General features: G+C 43.6%; 1 protein-coding gene across 6 annotated transcripts in view; it reads right to left on the bottom strand.

The window, feature by feature from the left end:
* celf5a (cugbp, Elav-like family member 5a) overlaps positions 1-16270 on the bottom strand; it is a 172473-nt gene that overhangs the window by 27048 nt on the left and 129155 nt on the right. For all 6 annotated transcript variants that reach the window (XM_035646997.2, XM_047336931.1, XM_047336927.1 and 3 more), the window contains exons 4-5: positions 4845-4973; positions 1834-1913 (exon numbers count right to left, since the gene is read on the bottom strand). In XM_035646997.2, coding sequence (XP_035502890.2) covers positions 1834-1913; positions 4845-4973 — 209 coding nt within the window. The remainder of the gene's footprint in view (positions 1-1833; positions 1914-4844; positions 4974-16270) is intronic.

Raw genomic sequence — 16270 nt, 5'->3', positions numbered from 1 at the left:
ATGCTTTGGGGGATTGGCATTAGATCTATCAAACTGCTGTAGTTAGTCTCAGTGTTAATATTCGGTGCAATTCAACACTTTTGCCTGCAATGCCATTGGCTGGGCTCATGGTCACGGTCACCTCTCTGACTCTGCTCATCATCAGCCACAGCCCTGGGTGGGCAATAAAAATGCACATAAACATATGCTGGCTCAGTTTGTCTTCGATCATTAGAACAATTAATCGTTCCTATTAACCTTAGACAGGTGAGAAAGTGGTGATTGTGTATACCAGATGCCAGCTGTAGGCAGTGAAGATGTTCATAGATTACAAGTTTAGTATGTGTCCTGTATCCTAGATGTCAATGGTATTGTTTCACATATCTATGTAATATGCATACCACTGTTGTGTAAATGAAATATTATAAATATTATTTATTTATCAATGTATTTTTGTAACAGACCCGGAGGATGTTTAGTCCAAGGTTTTTCCAGGATCTTTGCTTCACTGGCGGGCACAGTGCTCTGAATAGAACTGTCCTGCTGAGGCGTAATGGTCAACCGGTGGTTCACTAATCTCAGCAAGGCAGCAACACTGTGCCCTCTCCTCCAGGAGCCACAGGATATGAGATGCTGATCAGATTTCTGTAATCAATTTACCAGAGCAGGAGGTATAAATCCTGTCAGTTCACTCATTCTCCCACTGCCCTCCCCCCTCACTCTTTCTCCCACTCCCTCTCCAACATCCCCCTCCCTTTGGCCCCCCGCTTAGATGAATAATTCAGCAACCAATGTGGTGAAAGGTGGAGTAAACAAGTCTCTTGCCTAATATCCCGAGAGGCTGCCAAAAAGAGACTGGTGCAGGCAGAGAATTAGCAGAGATAGAGGGGCGGAGCAACAGAGAAAGAGGCTACGTATGGAGAACAGACATCCACATTCTTTCCTCCTGACCTGCAGTCATTTGCACTTAGATTGACTCTGAGGTTGAGGCAAAATGGCACAGCTGGTTTCTCGTGCTCCTCTCTCTGCATTCCTCTATTGAACGACACATTGGCAACCATTAATAATGAAATCTTACAGCGAAACAGGGCACCTGTGAGATAGGCTGGGCAAGGGTTCAGGGTCCCGGCTTCTCTGAGATGAGGATTTCCGAAACAAAAATGAGAATAAAAGCACTATACTTCAGGCCACTGTATAATATGGGAAGTGACTCTGTGTCTGCTAGCCAGATGTCACGGAGAATAATTTTCAGGTTTGGAGTGCAGAGTAGGAAGCTTTTATTTTGACACCATCAGGTATACAGGGTCCATGCCACAGCATGAGACACATACAAATGAGCAGTACAGCTCCTGTGCTCATAGTAAATCCAATACAGAGCGAATTCAGAGGACACGCAGTGCTTACATAACAAGCAAATGTAATCTCACACTGCCGTTATATTCACTGATTATGCAAGCAGAACTACTGATTGATGACTAACCCAGAATTCAATTATCATTCTAAACAGATTTATTTGGAAATCAGATTTGGATTTTTTTTTTAAGTACCAAGTTAATTAAAGAGACAGACTATTTCTGGTTGCATCTGTTTTTTGGGGGGGTATTAAAAATGGAGTATTTATGAGGATGGTTGCACTTTCTATAAGTTGATTAAAACCTTGAAGTTGGGAGTGAGTTCAAAATGGAGAGATTACAGCACAAGAGAGCACATAACTATTGTGAGCGGTGGGCTGCGATTCATACGTGTCATGAAAACAAAGGATGTTGCATGGTGTGTATGTGTGTGTCCCTATTGCTTATGTATTTGTGTGTATATGTGTGTGTTTTTATAGGAGAGGGAAAGAGCTGGACTCACTGGCATGGTCTGGCTGCCGTGGAGCGCACTGATTGCAGACTGAGCCTCAGAATGTGTGGAGAACTTGACGAAGGCGCAACCTGAAAGAGAGAACAGATGCACATGTAGGTCCTGTACACACAGGCGAACACACGCACACTGTACAGTAAATGCATTGAATTGAGGGAGGTTAAAAGCATACAGCATATTAATAAAGAATGCTGAATTATATTTGACACCACAGAAATCACTGTGCAGTGAAAGGCTCTCATTGCACAGCAAGCTGCCCCACTCCGGGCATTAGGCAGGCAGACAAGCAGGCAGGAGCTTCAGGCTAAACATTGCACTGATGAGGCAGAAAAGCATGCTATTTAGCACCACATGCTTGTCTGTGCATATTAAATACTAGCTAAACTGGCTAAATTCAATGTCTTCAGATAGAAAACCACTCCATCCGAGAATTCGGTAACGTTTATTGTTCCTTCAAGAGGATGTTCTGATCCGCATTTGTGAATACAAAGTACGGAGGCCAGATACCACAGAAGCAACACTCTGGGCTCGAATGTCCTTGATGAATACTGTCGGGGGTCCATAAAGTGAAGATGGCTTTTGCTGATGCACATTAATTATTAAATAATTCAACTGAAGTATTGTTCCCATTGAAGTACTTGACAATAGATTAGATAGATATTATAACTTGTAACACATAGGCAAATTTCTCTCAGAATTATACCCTATCTCACCTAATTTTATTTCATTTCAAGTTTCTATATTTAACTTTATTCTTATATATTTTGTCCTGCTTGACCTGGCCGCCCTGCCATTATTCCCCCTTATTCCCAAATTAAATATGTCCTCTCAGCTGTCTAACCACTGCCCCCTATTGAGATATGGATAGAAAAGAGTCAGAGCTTGGCATGAGCCTGTGCAAGGACCTAACCACAGGAGTACAAACCATATATGCCACCCAATTAGACATTTCACTCCTGATATACCGGCACTTTGCACATCATGCATTGCCTGAAATAATCCAAAAGGTTCTAATGTTGATTATGGAACTGAACCTGTGCAGTAGCTCAGGGGCATACAATATTTTGCAATCAAACCCCCACCCCGGCATTTCCAAGTGGTATAAGTGTTAGCGCCAAGTTTCTACCACACAGAACACGAAATTAACAACACCACTTTGCAAATAGGGGAGAAAAAAAGAAGCCTCTTCACTGAAGAGGTTAGATTATATTGTCATCATTTTTATATCACGTAAAGACATAGTTTGAGTTTTGCTTCATTAGTTTATTCATTAATTTACTCTATACAATACTGATCTCAGTGCTTTGATAGGCAGAGTAAAACTCACATTTGTATCAAGTAGATGATTCAATACGTAGGTTGTGTGACTTAGTGATCTAGTAAAAATCAAGCCAACGAAAAACCTGTTTGGATGGAGCTCTCTCCATCGGGGGAATGCATGTCTGACTTTCACTTTCGTTTTACATCCACTTCTATCACTCTCTGTCTTTGCCTCTTCCGACAACGGGGCTCTTTTTCTTTTTGCTGTGTAAAGTGTCCACTGTTACTCTGGTTGTTTCACCATCTACCATTTCTGCTAGTGGGCAAAACTAACGACAGCTACTGGGGGAAACGAAACTGCTGTCCTCTAACTATTTTAGTTGCTCAATGCCCCTTCCTTTGTGCCTTAAATCCAGCCTTCATATTTGTGGGAGATTTCTTACCCAGTCCCAGACAGAATTGCACAGTGAGTCTTACAGGGAACCAATTTTAACGCTGACGGTGTCATTATTCTATAGCCATTAGATTGTGATAATGAGAAGTTAAAGCAAAAAAAACCAACTTGTCGATTGCCACTTTAATCCTGCACAAACAGGTACTGTGAGTGAAGTCCAGTGCAAAACAGATCTGGTTTGAGAGGAATAGATATTTTCTTTGTTTGGGTTTTTAACAAAGAGAGGAAATAATACAGCAACTAAATCAAACACCATGAGCGGACAAAGATGAATATAATGATTATGTTTGGAGTCTGATGTGTTGATCCACAGACTTGATTTAGGAATGAGCAGAAACACAGCAGATCCATATAGAGGAATGCAACTTCCCTTGACTGCCCCCTTCCTTACAGTGGGGACACTTGAATTGTTTTGACATCCATCTTTCCCTTCTTCTCCTCCAAACCATTGCAGAGTCAGAGTGCTCTGGCTTCAAGCCCCCTTAGAAATATAATTCCACAACTATTTCCATAAGCACTGGGCAGGGAATATGCTTTAGAGACATGAAAAAACCACTGGTCTCTTCTTTGCTACTTGCTGCATGTCAGAGGGAATGGATGTTTCCAAAAGTTTTAGGCTCAACTTAAAAAGGCATGCAAGATAACAACACTTCAGTAGGCCTGCAGTACAGCCATAGGAAATAATGTTTCAGATTAACACTCACAGACTGGCAGTATCAAAATCATGGAAGATGTTTATTTCTTTTCTTTTTTTTAACACAATATACCGGGAGTTTAAAATGTAATTTTAAAACTACTTGCATTTTTGAGTCATTGCTCTAGTTGATGGGATTACAATAATAACATGGGGTGTCCTGTCTGCGTGTTTCACAGATTATTAACCTCTGTGTCTGTCTTTAAACAAACAAAACAAATCCATTATGATCCTGTTAAAATTTTTTAGATTTTGAGTAATTACAAAAATTACACTAATTTCTCTACAAAACAATTCAAATGAACAAATGATCCTTTTGACGTCTCTAAGAATTCACCATTATGACGGTCAGAGACTAAGCAGTATTTGAAAAATTAGTCTAAACTTTTTTTGGCACTGCTTGGAGCCATGTAGCACATCAAACAGTGTGCCATTAAAAAATGATTTTAATTACATTAAAATGCAACTTGACCCACATCTGATGCATGTGTCACATATATTTTACATACCCCCAGCTGTCGTGGACACTCACACACACTGTCACTTCTCTGCCAGTGACCTAAATAATGCTGACAACTGTATCATGGCTCCTACCTTTGCTATTTCCGTCAGGGCCTCTTAGGACCGTGCACTCCTCGATGACTCCATAGGGTTCGAAGAGGCGGTAAACATCCTCCTCAGTCTGCTGTTTGTTCAGCATCCCGACAAACAACTTCCTGTCTTCTGGAACAGACAAAGAGACAAAGGAATAAATTAAATCGCTGACCGCAATTACGAAGCTAATTTGGGAACACAGAGGTGAAATCTCACCATTGTTGGCGGAAACACAGGGAGAAGTCTCCTTTTTTCCGCAGAAACAAAGAGACACGTGTTCACAGAGCCTTGAAACTGTCTAGTTAATGCGGCGCTGGTTGAACTCGAGTCACATTGTATTATCTCTTTTCCAAGACTGATCATTTTAATCTCTACTATAAATGGGTTTAGTCCCATACGCGCACATATACTGTAGCTGCTGGGAGTAAGTGAGGGGTCAGGGGACTGGAGGGAAAGAGCAAAGAAGAGCGTGCGCGCGTGCACACACGCACGCACACACAGACAAAGGCACAGAGACCCAAGACAATGAGCAAGACTTTAGTCCTTTAAAAGCACCGGGGGCTCAAGGCAGCACCAACCTCCTACACGCTGCTGCTCTGGCTAGAAACTCTTCTCCCTCTCTCTTTTACTCACCGTCTCCCTAGGTCTCTCTCTCTATTCATCTCTCTCCCCTCTCTCTTTCCTGCTCTTCGTTTTCTCTCGCTGATTCTACATTCCCCCCTCATGTTTTCCCCGGCTGCCTCCCTCCCTCCGTCCCTCTCTTTATCTCTCTCTTACTATACTAATTGCTGCTGATCCAGTGTTTTTTGTGTAGCCAGAGAAATATTTCAGCGTGCTCTTCAGTGAACAATGGCGTGTCTCTCCCGCGAGCAGCAAAGGCTGCGAAACATGCCATGAATAACGCTGACTTTTCAATAGATAGCTTGTATACTACTGAGTCCTTTTAAATGCTGTGGGATCTGATCTTTACCTTGACCTGACACACTGTGTTTACTGATGTACTCTGGCCTTGTATGATTAATGCTACTGTGCAGAGTGTCTCTGCTGACAGTAGAAGCACTAAAACCTTCCCTTTGTACAGATTGTTTCCCCAACTCTGACCTGTGAAGCCACAGTGGAGAGACTGAGTGAGAGACAGGACTGGCGGCCGCTGCTGCGAAGAGGTTGAGAGTGGCATAAATCGCTGTCAGAGCTATTGCACAGTGTCACGGTGACCTGAGATGACTACGTTGCGTCGCTGTCGGATCCTGACCCAAACACAAGATGATACCCACATTCCTGCAGTGCCCGCTGCAGGAATGTGGCCAGTGTGGCCAGTGTGTGAACACGGCGCCCCGGCTAGGGTTTCAGCACTCAGCACCACCAATAATGCACCTTTAAAATAATCACCCCTGTCAGAGCGTTGTCTAGGGAGGGGCGTCCCTGGTGCTGGCTCCTTATTGCAAGTGGCAGGATCAGAGGCAATGTATCAAAATGGAAGTGATGCAATGTGACATCTGTCAGGGTGGATTGGAGAGCATTTATCTGCAAAAAAAAGGAAAGCCCTGAACTGGAAAATGAAAGGCCAAGATGGTCCATCCTTTTGCTGGAGGGAGAATATAATTCTGAGGTTGGATGGGGGAGAGGAGTCGAGGATGGGGGGGAGGGGCTGGACTGCACAAATTTCTCTGAATGCTGCCAGACCACATGTCATATGTGCTCATGTACAGAGCCACACACAGCACAGAGAATTCAACCACACTCGTCCTCATCCCTTGTTCAAGTAGATGATGGGGTCTGACGAGTTTTGAATGAATGACCTTTATCAATTTCATGTGGGCCGCACTCCGACGATGACACTACGAACAGCTCACACATGGCATGTTTAAAAACAACACTGCATCCATCCTTGAGCTGGAAGATTGTTGACTGGCAAGTCACCTTCAGCTGAATTGAATAATGTTTATAGGACTTCGAACAGGATCATTGGCAAACATATAACACACTGTGTAAAATTGGTTCACAGCAAGCTACACAAGAGCCTTACACACTGGAGTCATGTTCCAGTGTGTGGGCATTTATCTTTTTTTATATACCCCCAGCCCCCACAAACACACAAACACACACATACACACACAAAGATGGATAAAGCGCGAGAACTTCCTACACGCGCTGGAAACGCTGACCAATCACAACAGAGTAGGCCAGCTGGCCAATCAGAGCAGACTGGGCTTCATGGGGAGGGTGGGGGGTTGGGGGGGTGGGGGTTAAAACCATGTGTTTCAGACAGATGCTGAAAAGAGGAGCTGCAGGAATGGACAGTCTAAGGAAACTGATGTGTTTGCTGAACATTAGACCACGTAAACCTTCCCAAGTTATAACCCAAATCAAAGCGTGCACCTGAAGATGAGCATACTGTTTCTCCTTTCATTTAAATCTTTTTTCTTTTTTTTTTTTACAGCCGTGGCATTTAGTCCGAGTTCTTCATCTGCGGCTGAGAGAGAGGTGGAGTGCATGTTCGGAGTGTGCTTTGAAAACAAGCCAACCATGCGTGAAAACAGATCATGGAGGAGATCTGTTCCACAATCTAGGATTCTGCGGTGGCTGCTCTCAGCTGAAATGCCACCTTGGGAATTCAGGTCCTGTGTTCATCGCCAACAGAAACATTATCTCATTTATCTACAACACTGCGGCGCAGGCAGTGCGCAAACAGATTACACCAGTCACATTACAGTCAATTACATGCACAAACTTGGAAACCCTCTGACAGCCTGACACAGATCCCTCACCATGACGATGCTGTTAACTATCTCCTAACTACAATGTATTGACTTTTTCTTCAGGGCAGATTAATGTCGTCTTACTTGTCTTGTGCGGTTGTATGCCTCTGCTAACCGGTCAAGCAATTGACCTCCATGGCTGTCCAGACTAGTGAGGCTTTTGAAGGAAATTTGATAAAAAAAAAATATTACGAGTATGAATTCTCGACTTATTGCCAAAAACATATTCTGTGAGGTCACAGCAAACTTAACCTTTGACTATCAAATCTAATCAGTCAATCCTCGAATCCAAGATTTTAGAGATATTCCCACACACACATTTCTGAGATATTAATGTCGCGATCCACCGGCCACTGATACACAAGCATCTCACTACCACAGTCTTCACCATCCTATCAGATTAACTTTATGCTGCTACTAAGTGTTAAACTGTGGCTAAATTCTGTACTGTACCTATACTGCTATTGCTTGTAGCTACTGCTGCAACACATCATCAATAAGCCTGCTTCATCTGTTTATTATTCTTCTGCAGTGCAATGCTAGGTATACAGAGCATGATGTTTGTCTGAACTGGAGAAGAAGAGAAGGGGGGGGGAGAGAGAGAGAGAGAGAGAGAGAGAGAGAGAGAGAGAGAGAGAGAGAATGTCTCTCAGTGGGGTTCCCTCACCGAACTGGCTGTTTACACAGATTTTGAAATCCGCATCTTTATCCCAACGCATTTTTCCTGGGCCCTTTGATCCAAGGACGGCTGTCTCACATGGTCTCTGCAGAAACCTGGACTCGCACATCTGAATTCAGTCATTGCAATAGTGCAAGGTCTTCGCCAGGTGTTCAAAACTGCCTCATCCATGCAGGACACACCAAAATCTCTCAGTCCAGTTACATGGTCCATGTATGGAAACTGACCTCCCAAACTGGGGTAAGAGAACGCCACTCTCAGCAGAGCACTACAGCTACATGCGTATGTAAACCTCAATTTATATGTACAGGTTAAACTGAACAACAGTGGTGCCCTGGCTCCATTTAAGCTTTTCTCATTGATGAGAATATTTTTTCTTTTTGATTGTATCATGAATAATTTACCTCAGACAAAACAGGAATTGTCGCAAAGTCTGTTCTGGACGGCTCTTTTCTCTTTTTCACTTGTCAGAAACACTTTTTCACCTGTGTTAAATGCCTTCTAGTGTACAGATGAATACAATATAAGAAATGGAAGAAATTATGAGTGGGTTTTTTTTCTTCATGTTTACATCAAAACAGAGTGTTAACACAATCCTAAATTAGAGGAGCTCTCTGCATAAGCTTTTACAGTGGAATGTTGTCTCCCGAACAATTCAGCGGTCTAATAACAACCAGCAAGTTAAGTGTGATCGCCGTGGAGCACGCTGCCATTAGGATACACTTACAGTTCACTGTGGCATTACTGTATCCAACCTTATTGTGACACACCACTGCTGTCCTGAAATTCACCCCCCATCATGTTTAATTTACCCTGAGTTATTAAACAGATGCTTGTTTGGAATAAATGCATTGGAAATTAAACTCCAGAATAGTGAAATGGCAGTATGCTGCCTGGTTATACATACTGAAGATGACTGGGTCCATTTGAACCCTTTCTAATCAATATAAGCTTTACAGTTAGAGCATATTGCCCTTGTGTGAAGTGTTTGAGTGGCCGCACACAAGCAAATTAAATGAGTAATATTTCATATCTTTGTAGTCTGACCATTACAGCACACGCATGACTAACAGCGCCATTGTAATTCTTTGCTCATGCACATGCTCCAAATATGTACACAGTGTGCTCATTAGTTACATAATGTAATTCCACTACAAGTTTGAAGGATTTCCTGTCTATTCAACGCACACATACACACACACCGTGCACCATAGCCCAGCACACTAGAGACTTATTACTGTATGTTCAATGATTACAATGCAGACGGCAGGGGATTCTGACAGTGAAATGAGACCTATTGAATAGCAATGGGGCACAGTAGGAGTTTTGAGCAACAAGAGAAAGAAAGAAAAAGAGAGAGTCAGGAGAATCAGTGATGAGAGAGGGGGGGGGGGGTGGGAGAGTGAGAACGATGTGCCTATACTGTAAGTTGCTGTGCATACAGTCCTGCAGTCCTTGATAAGCCAGAGTGGATGAAATAGGTGCACCATAGGAGTTGGTAAATCATTGTCAGGGGTGGGGAGGATGAAGAAAGGCAAGGGTGGGAGGAGAGTGAGAGGGGGAGGGACGGGGACGGGGGGTGACGGGTGGAAGAAAAGCATACCAACTGCCTCAGGTGCTCTCTGGTTTTTCAAATTTTCCTTCTCTGTCTCCGCCGTTGCAACAGCGAGCGAGTGGAGATGGAGGGAGGGTGAGAGATATTGTGACAGAGGGCGAGAGTGTGCTATAGAGAAAAAGCACTTGTCAGAAGGATGGGGAGGTTGCTATGACAACTACTTATACAGCGGGCTGTCAGTCATGTTTCATTGGAGTTTGGAGAGGTGGGGAGGAATGAAGGGAGGAGAAGAGCAAGGGAAGGAGGGGTTGGAAAAGGGTCATTTCTCCATCTGTCTGCTGAGCCAGATTGCAAATTTGACTGTCAGGCTCAGAGATAAGGACAAATTATGAACAATATTAGCTGGCTGATAAAAAGGAACAATAATGAATGGATAAATATATTAAAACCAAATGAGATAGCATCCAGGCAGAAACAGGAGCCCTGAGAAACCATCCAGGTTTTCTCATTTGGAAAGGAAGATAAGAGCTGGGGAGAGGCTGTGAGGTGGGGAAGGATCCACCGTATTAGAGCTCTGTGCTGTAGCGCACTTCCTTGTCTAAAGGAAGAAAGAAAGACGAGAATCAAATTCACTTTGTAGCTTGAATACCAAGCAATGTGCCTTCCTCTCCCTCCTTCACAAGCCTATTATACTTCTCCAACGAGCAGGATGCCACACAATAACAGTGTCAGCATGTGTTCAAGCATAAAAAACACAGACAGAATGGAATGAAATTAATTAACCCTAAGAGATCACAGTGCTTAGCCAGTGGAATTTAATCCAATTTATTACATATATGGATCTAACCAGGGCTGTGTTTGCATTAATGAGATGAAATGTATAGAAGTGTGTACATGTGTGTGTATCTATGTGTCTGCATGTGCAGTTTGTGGGAGTGTCTGAATGGCCCGTTGTGTATAGATGTGCTAAGGTCATCCTCCCCAGCCTGTGTACAGTAAGGGATTAGAGGTGGGAGTGGCAGAGACCAACGAGGGAGTGAGTCTGAGGCTTGGCACAGCCTGAGGGTGAGAAAAACCCTGCCAAATTAACTCCTGAATAATGAGCCTTTCATGTGCTGCGTTATCACCAGCGAGAGGACGGCCACGTATTTTGTCATACCGCTGGAGCCACTTCAGTCGGAACCCAGTTAGCAGGTTCCAATGGCGCTCCTTCAAGCGCTGAAGAAAAGTGGGTTGATGGAATAGTTTGTTTACCAATTTCCTAAAGTAAATGAGCACTCCTGTGTCCGTGCGCTGTATCTGCAGCTGTCTTTTGAAGTTTGCACGCTAACCCACCGAGCTGACAGCACAAACTGCAAGGCCTTCCATGCACCGTCCCTAATGAGGGAGCTTATTAGCGCTGTTTCCCTCATAACTTCGGAGCTGTTGCTTGGAAACAGCATTGCAAGGACAACAATGCCGTGGTTCTTACCTAAACGCCATCACGTCCAATGCCCCCCTCTTGTGCAATTTCATCACCAAAGCAAGTCAATGAGGACTTCTATTGAAAAATGTATGACTGAATAAAGAATGAAAAAGAGAATCACACATGTAACCACGTATGCATATTAAACGGACCATCTTTTACTGTGATTCTCGCCAGGTTGCACATGTTAGATATACTGTGTATTCAGCCCATAACTCAGTTTGCACGTGTTCCCTATAACAGTAGCTACAGCAACCTGCATCTCTAACTGCAGTGACACTGGCTTGATTTCATGTCAGAGTTTCATCATTTTGGTGTCAAGGCTGTTCATTGGCAGCTCGGCTGCAACCCATAAAAGTCATCAGTAAAAACGCCACGGAGCACTGCGTTTAGGGCCTTGATAGCCACGCTGCAGGAACAGCACATCCCTCACTAAGCACTCCTCTGGGATGGATTAGGCTGCTCTGCTTTCACACGTATGAAAAGGCAGGGGTTCGTAAACTTTTTCAGGCATGTCCGCCTTTAGAGGCCGCAATTTTTATCAATCATTAACGATGACAGTGGAAGCGGCAAATAAAAAAAAAGTTGAAAATTTAGTGAAATACAGGACAGCACAACGGCATCATCAAATCCATGTTTGTTAAATAAATCTTATTCATCCAACTTAGTTTCACTACACGTCCCCCCCTGCAGTCGCTTTATGCCCCTCCCCCTGTTTGACAACCACACGAGGTTGCTCAGCTATGCATATACAGTGTAAACATGTGGGCAAGTAGAGTACACACAAAGTAACCATTAAATTGTACATTCTCACACACACACACACACACACACACACACACACACACACACACACACACACACACACAGGCTGTCAAAGGGAAATTAAAGCAATGTACAGTATGTACATGCTGTTCTGTAAATACACTGTCCGACATCAAAGGGCATCTAAAACAAAAAAACAACATACCCCTGCAGTGAGTGGGAGGTTGTGGTTGGTCAAATGTTGCATCACAAGCCACATAACATGTTAGTCAGGGCAAAGAGCTTAAGATCAAACTATAATATGAGAGTGAGAAGCAAGCTCACAGGAGGAGGAGAGCTTCTGCATTTCAACCGTACACATTTCCTCCACGCACACCGACCGAGTCGATTCCATCTCAGAGGGGATTTGGAGACCAATGATCATGAATTCCTTCTGTGCCGCTGGCAGAAAGGATGATGGATATTATATATGACACCTAAAAGACTCGCCCACACATCTGTATGGAGACGCACGTGTTTTCTGCACACATTTAAACGCGTAAAATGCACCTACAACACACAGGACCTCCTGCCACTCAATATTCTCTCAAGATCTCCGCAGATTTTATGCATCAGTGAAATCTAATGGCTGCTCTGCTCTGTGCTGACGGCGAGGGGATTTCAGCTGCATCTCGGCCCTGCTGGAAGCCTTGAACATACAATTACAGGCTTCTGACTTAGTTCTCCCTTCCCTAAATGCTCCAAGTAAAACCTCTGAGGTGTGTAAGTGTAACTGCTGGCGCTTGTGTGTGTTTTGTGCGCGCCTTTCACTGGCTTTCTGCACAGCCAGTCAGCTCATGAGCCGGCAGCTTGCACCCCCCCACCCCACCCCCCCTCAGCACGAGAACACCTGAAAGGAGAAGAACAATATATCCCCCACATACGTCTCAGCAAATTTACACTCAATATGATAACAAATGTGAAATATTACTCACAGCCTTGTGTCAACTTCAGTGTATTACGGCTGTGGTAATAAATCCTGAAACTGCTGTGCAGCGTGTAAATGTAGCTACTGTATATAAACATTTACAATATGGCAGTGCTATTTATATTGTCCCCCTTTCATAATGCCATCTGAAGGGCATTTTGGCATCCGTTATGATATGGATTTCTCTCCCCCATTTTCCTCTATCCCATCTATTGCCATTCTTCTTTTCCGTCCAGATTGTGTTTCTATACAATGGAATGGGCCTTTTACCTTTGGCAGTATTTAACACAGTACTAGCCTGTTTCTTAATTATTTTCTCATCGCTTCACTGACACTGATTCATGAGGTTAATGTCGGACACACCCCCCTCGGCCAGCCCCCTCAACCAACCCCCACCTCCCTTCTTCTCCATGCAGTTTCCCTCTCTTTCCATCCTCGTCCTTACAGCAGAGATGCTCATTTCTTTGTAACATTTTTATTTCTTTCCCACATTGTTTGCCGTCTCCCTCTGCCATACTATCACCACCTCTTGTCTTCCTCTCATATTACTTTGTGATTACCTTGGATGGCTAATGAGTTACTGTGAAGGTAAGGTTTCCCGGCTGCTCTCAAGTAATTACCTTTATTTCTAATATGGAAGGAAAAAATTCACTACAGCAAGAGACAACAAACTTCATTATAAAGTGAGCCAAACTGAGCCCCATGTGATCCTGCCCTGCTCCACTGTGTTAGATATAGAGTAATACCAATATCCTCTCACCTCTGGACAACTGCAATATTATGAAATACATTTTTTTTTCTCATTCTGGAACAAAAGCCTTTTTTTCTGAGAAAAGACAAAGGGAAAGGTTGACAGTCAGACAAAGCCAAAACTAAGATAACACCTAAAGGTTATGGTATTTCTGCACAATTACAGGAGACAGCAAAACACACATAGATAGCTGCGGGTATAACAAAAGTAAAGAGAAATTAAGAGGAAAGAGATGGTGAGACTAGAAATACTGCATTGATTCTGCTGACCAGTCCAGTTGCAGTAAACATCCACGTCTGTCTAGACTAATGTAGAGAAGACGCTGAAGGAATCTGATAAAAGGTATTAAGGGTATTTTACCATAATTGGTGTATGAATTTAGTGGGGTCACAGTGACCTCGACCCTTGACCACTAAATTCTAATCAGTGTGTGTGTGTGTATGTTTCTGCCAGATCTGAAGAAATTCCCTCAAGACATTCCGAAGTCATCATGTTCATAAGATAGGGATGAACAGACGTCTGTACAGAAGGACAGGAATGGTAAATGGATAATAAGTCACATTCACATAGTCACAAACATTCATACAGCGCTGCTATTTAAAATGCTTTTTCTGTCACATTCATACACAGCCAGAAGTGTCTTGCCCACGGACACATCAGCATGTGGACTTGGGGAAGCTGGGATCGAACATCCAACCTTCGGTGGATGACCAACTCTTCCTCCTGAGCCACAGCCGCCGGTCAACCCAAGAACATTAACTAACACAATCTTAACACCATCGACACCATGATTACTTACTAACAACAACTGCTGTTGTTCCCTCCCACCAAGCAGATGGGTGGTTGTGCCAGATGTGATAAATTCCCTGCAGGCATTCCTAATATATTGCATTCACAAGAATGTGACGGGCCTGAGGTCACACTGACCTTGACCTTTGAGGTCCTAAAATCTAATCACTACATCCTTGAGTCCAAGTGGATGTTTGTACCAAATTTGAAGACATTTCCACAAGGTGTTCCTAAAATATTCCAATCAGGAGAACGGTACAGACAGATGGGTGGACACCCCAAAGACATCACGCCCCCCGACTGAGGCTGTCGCCGGCACGGACACGTAAAAAAATCGAAGCAGCTGCATAAAGTACAGGAGAAAGAGATGGAGAGGAATGAAAGGGAGGAGGCTTAGGAGACAGAGAGCGAGGGGCCATGCCCAACTCCAGCTCAAGAGCGAGTGAGGATGTACCAGAAAATGGGCTATCTCTGAAGCTTTGTCTGCAAGAGCAACTGAGCTGGCAGATGACTTTGCTGCACATGAACAAAAGAGGCTTACAGGCCACCCTGCATGTCAGCTTTCTCCCGGCCCACAGTGTGAGAGCTGTAGGGGAACAGGGTGCTAAAGGACTCACCTGCCTATACCCAGACCGCCCTTGGCGAAAGTGAATTCAGATTTGCCCCATACATATGAAATCAGCCAGCAGCTTCATTATTCATATACTCCACGGAAGGAAAAAAAACAAAAAAAAACCTGCTGTGTTCAGTCATATGATGGGGGGGTGGGGCGAATGTTATGAGAGGTTACACTGCAAGTACATAAATAAATACATAAGCCCTAAAGCATTTCACTGGCGCACTTTATACTTTACCATTTCCATATTATTAGTTGGAGCAGATTCTTGATGGGAGGCGAGATGCTAAACTTGGAGCTCTTCCACTCGGTGCTGTCGTGCTCTTTTTGTATGCGTGGCCTCTGTAGTGCTGATGTGACTGCAGGGGGAGAGTCTAACCCTGTCAGTCACACTGACAGCCAAGCTGTCTTATCTGCTCTCCGCTGGTGATGGCGCACTTTAATTAGGCTAGAAGGTCAATCAGCACTTTTTTAGAAGATGGGACTCTACTGAAAGCTCCTCATAATGTGGGACAGCCATAGTGTCTCAGTAGCCTGAGGCAAACATGCATATGAGTCTCCCCTTCCCTCTATTCTAACTTTTATCCCCACTTGTCTTAATAATCACATCTACTCATATCACATACTTTTTGCAGAGCCCTGCTCTGCTGCAGAACTCTCCAACTGACATGTTTATCACATCTGCGATCAAAGAAATGCGCATGCCATAATTCACTGACAACTAAGGATGCAAGAAGTGACAGTATAATGCTAATCCTCAGGTCCCCGATATAAAAAATTGACTTGCTGTTGAAAAAAAGTTGGTGGTTTTGCAGAAAAAATATTTTTCATTACAAGTGTGAAAAGGGGATATAACAGGATCCTCATCATATCACAAGGGAAATATGTTTTTCCATCATCATTAGTGCCAACGTTACTGGACGAAGCAAGCAGCAGCAGCAACATCAGCTTGTTCTTTGGTTGCACAGACTAATCCACCTAAATGTTTGCTTCTTCATGTTTGCCCTTACTTGGGTAAATGAATTTGAAATGCACACTTTTGTTGTGGAAACTGTTGAGAAACGCTGTACCATCAGCCTA

Source organism: Scophthalmus maximus, chromosome 13, assembly GCF_022379125.1.
Source record: "Scophthalmus maximus strain ysfricsl-2021 chromosome 13, ASM2237912v1, whole genome shotgun sequence".
Taxonomy (NCBI): domain Eukaryota; kingdom Metazoa; phylum Chordata; class Actinopteri; order Pleuronectiformes; family Scophthalmidae; genus Scophthalmus; species Scophthalmus maximus.
The sequence above is the reverse complement of the archived record's forward strand: the minus strand, read 5'-3'. Positions and strand labels throughout refer to the sequence as shown.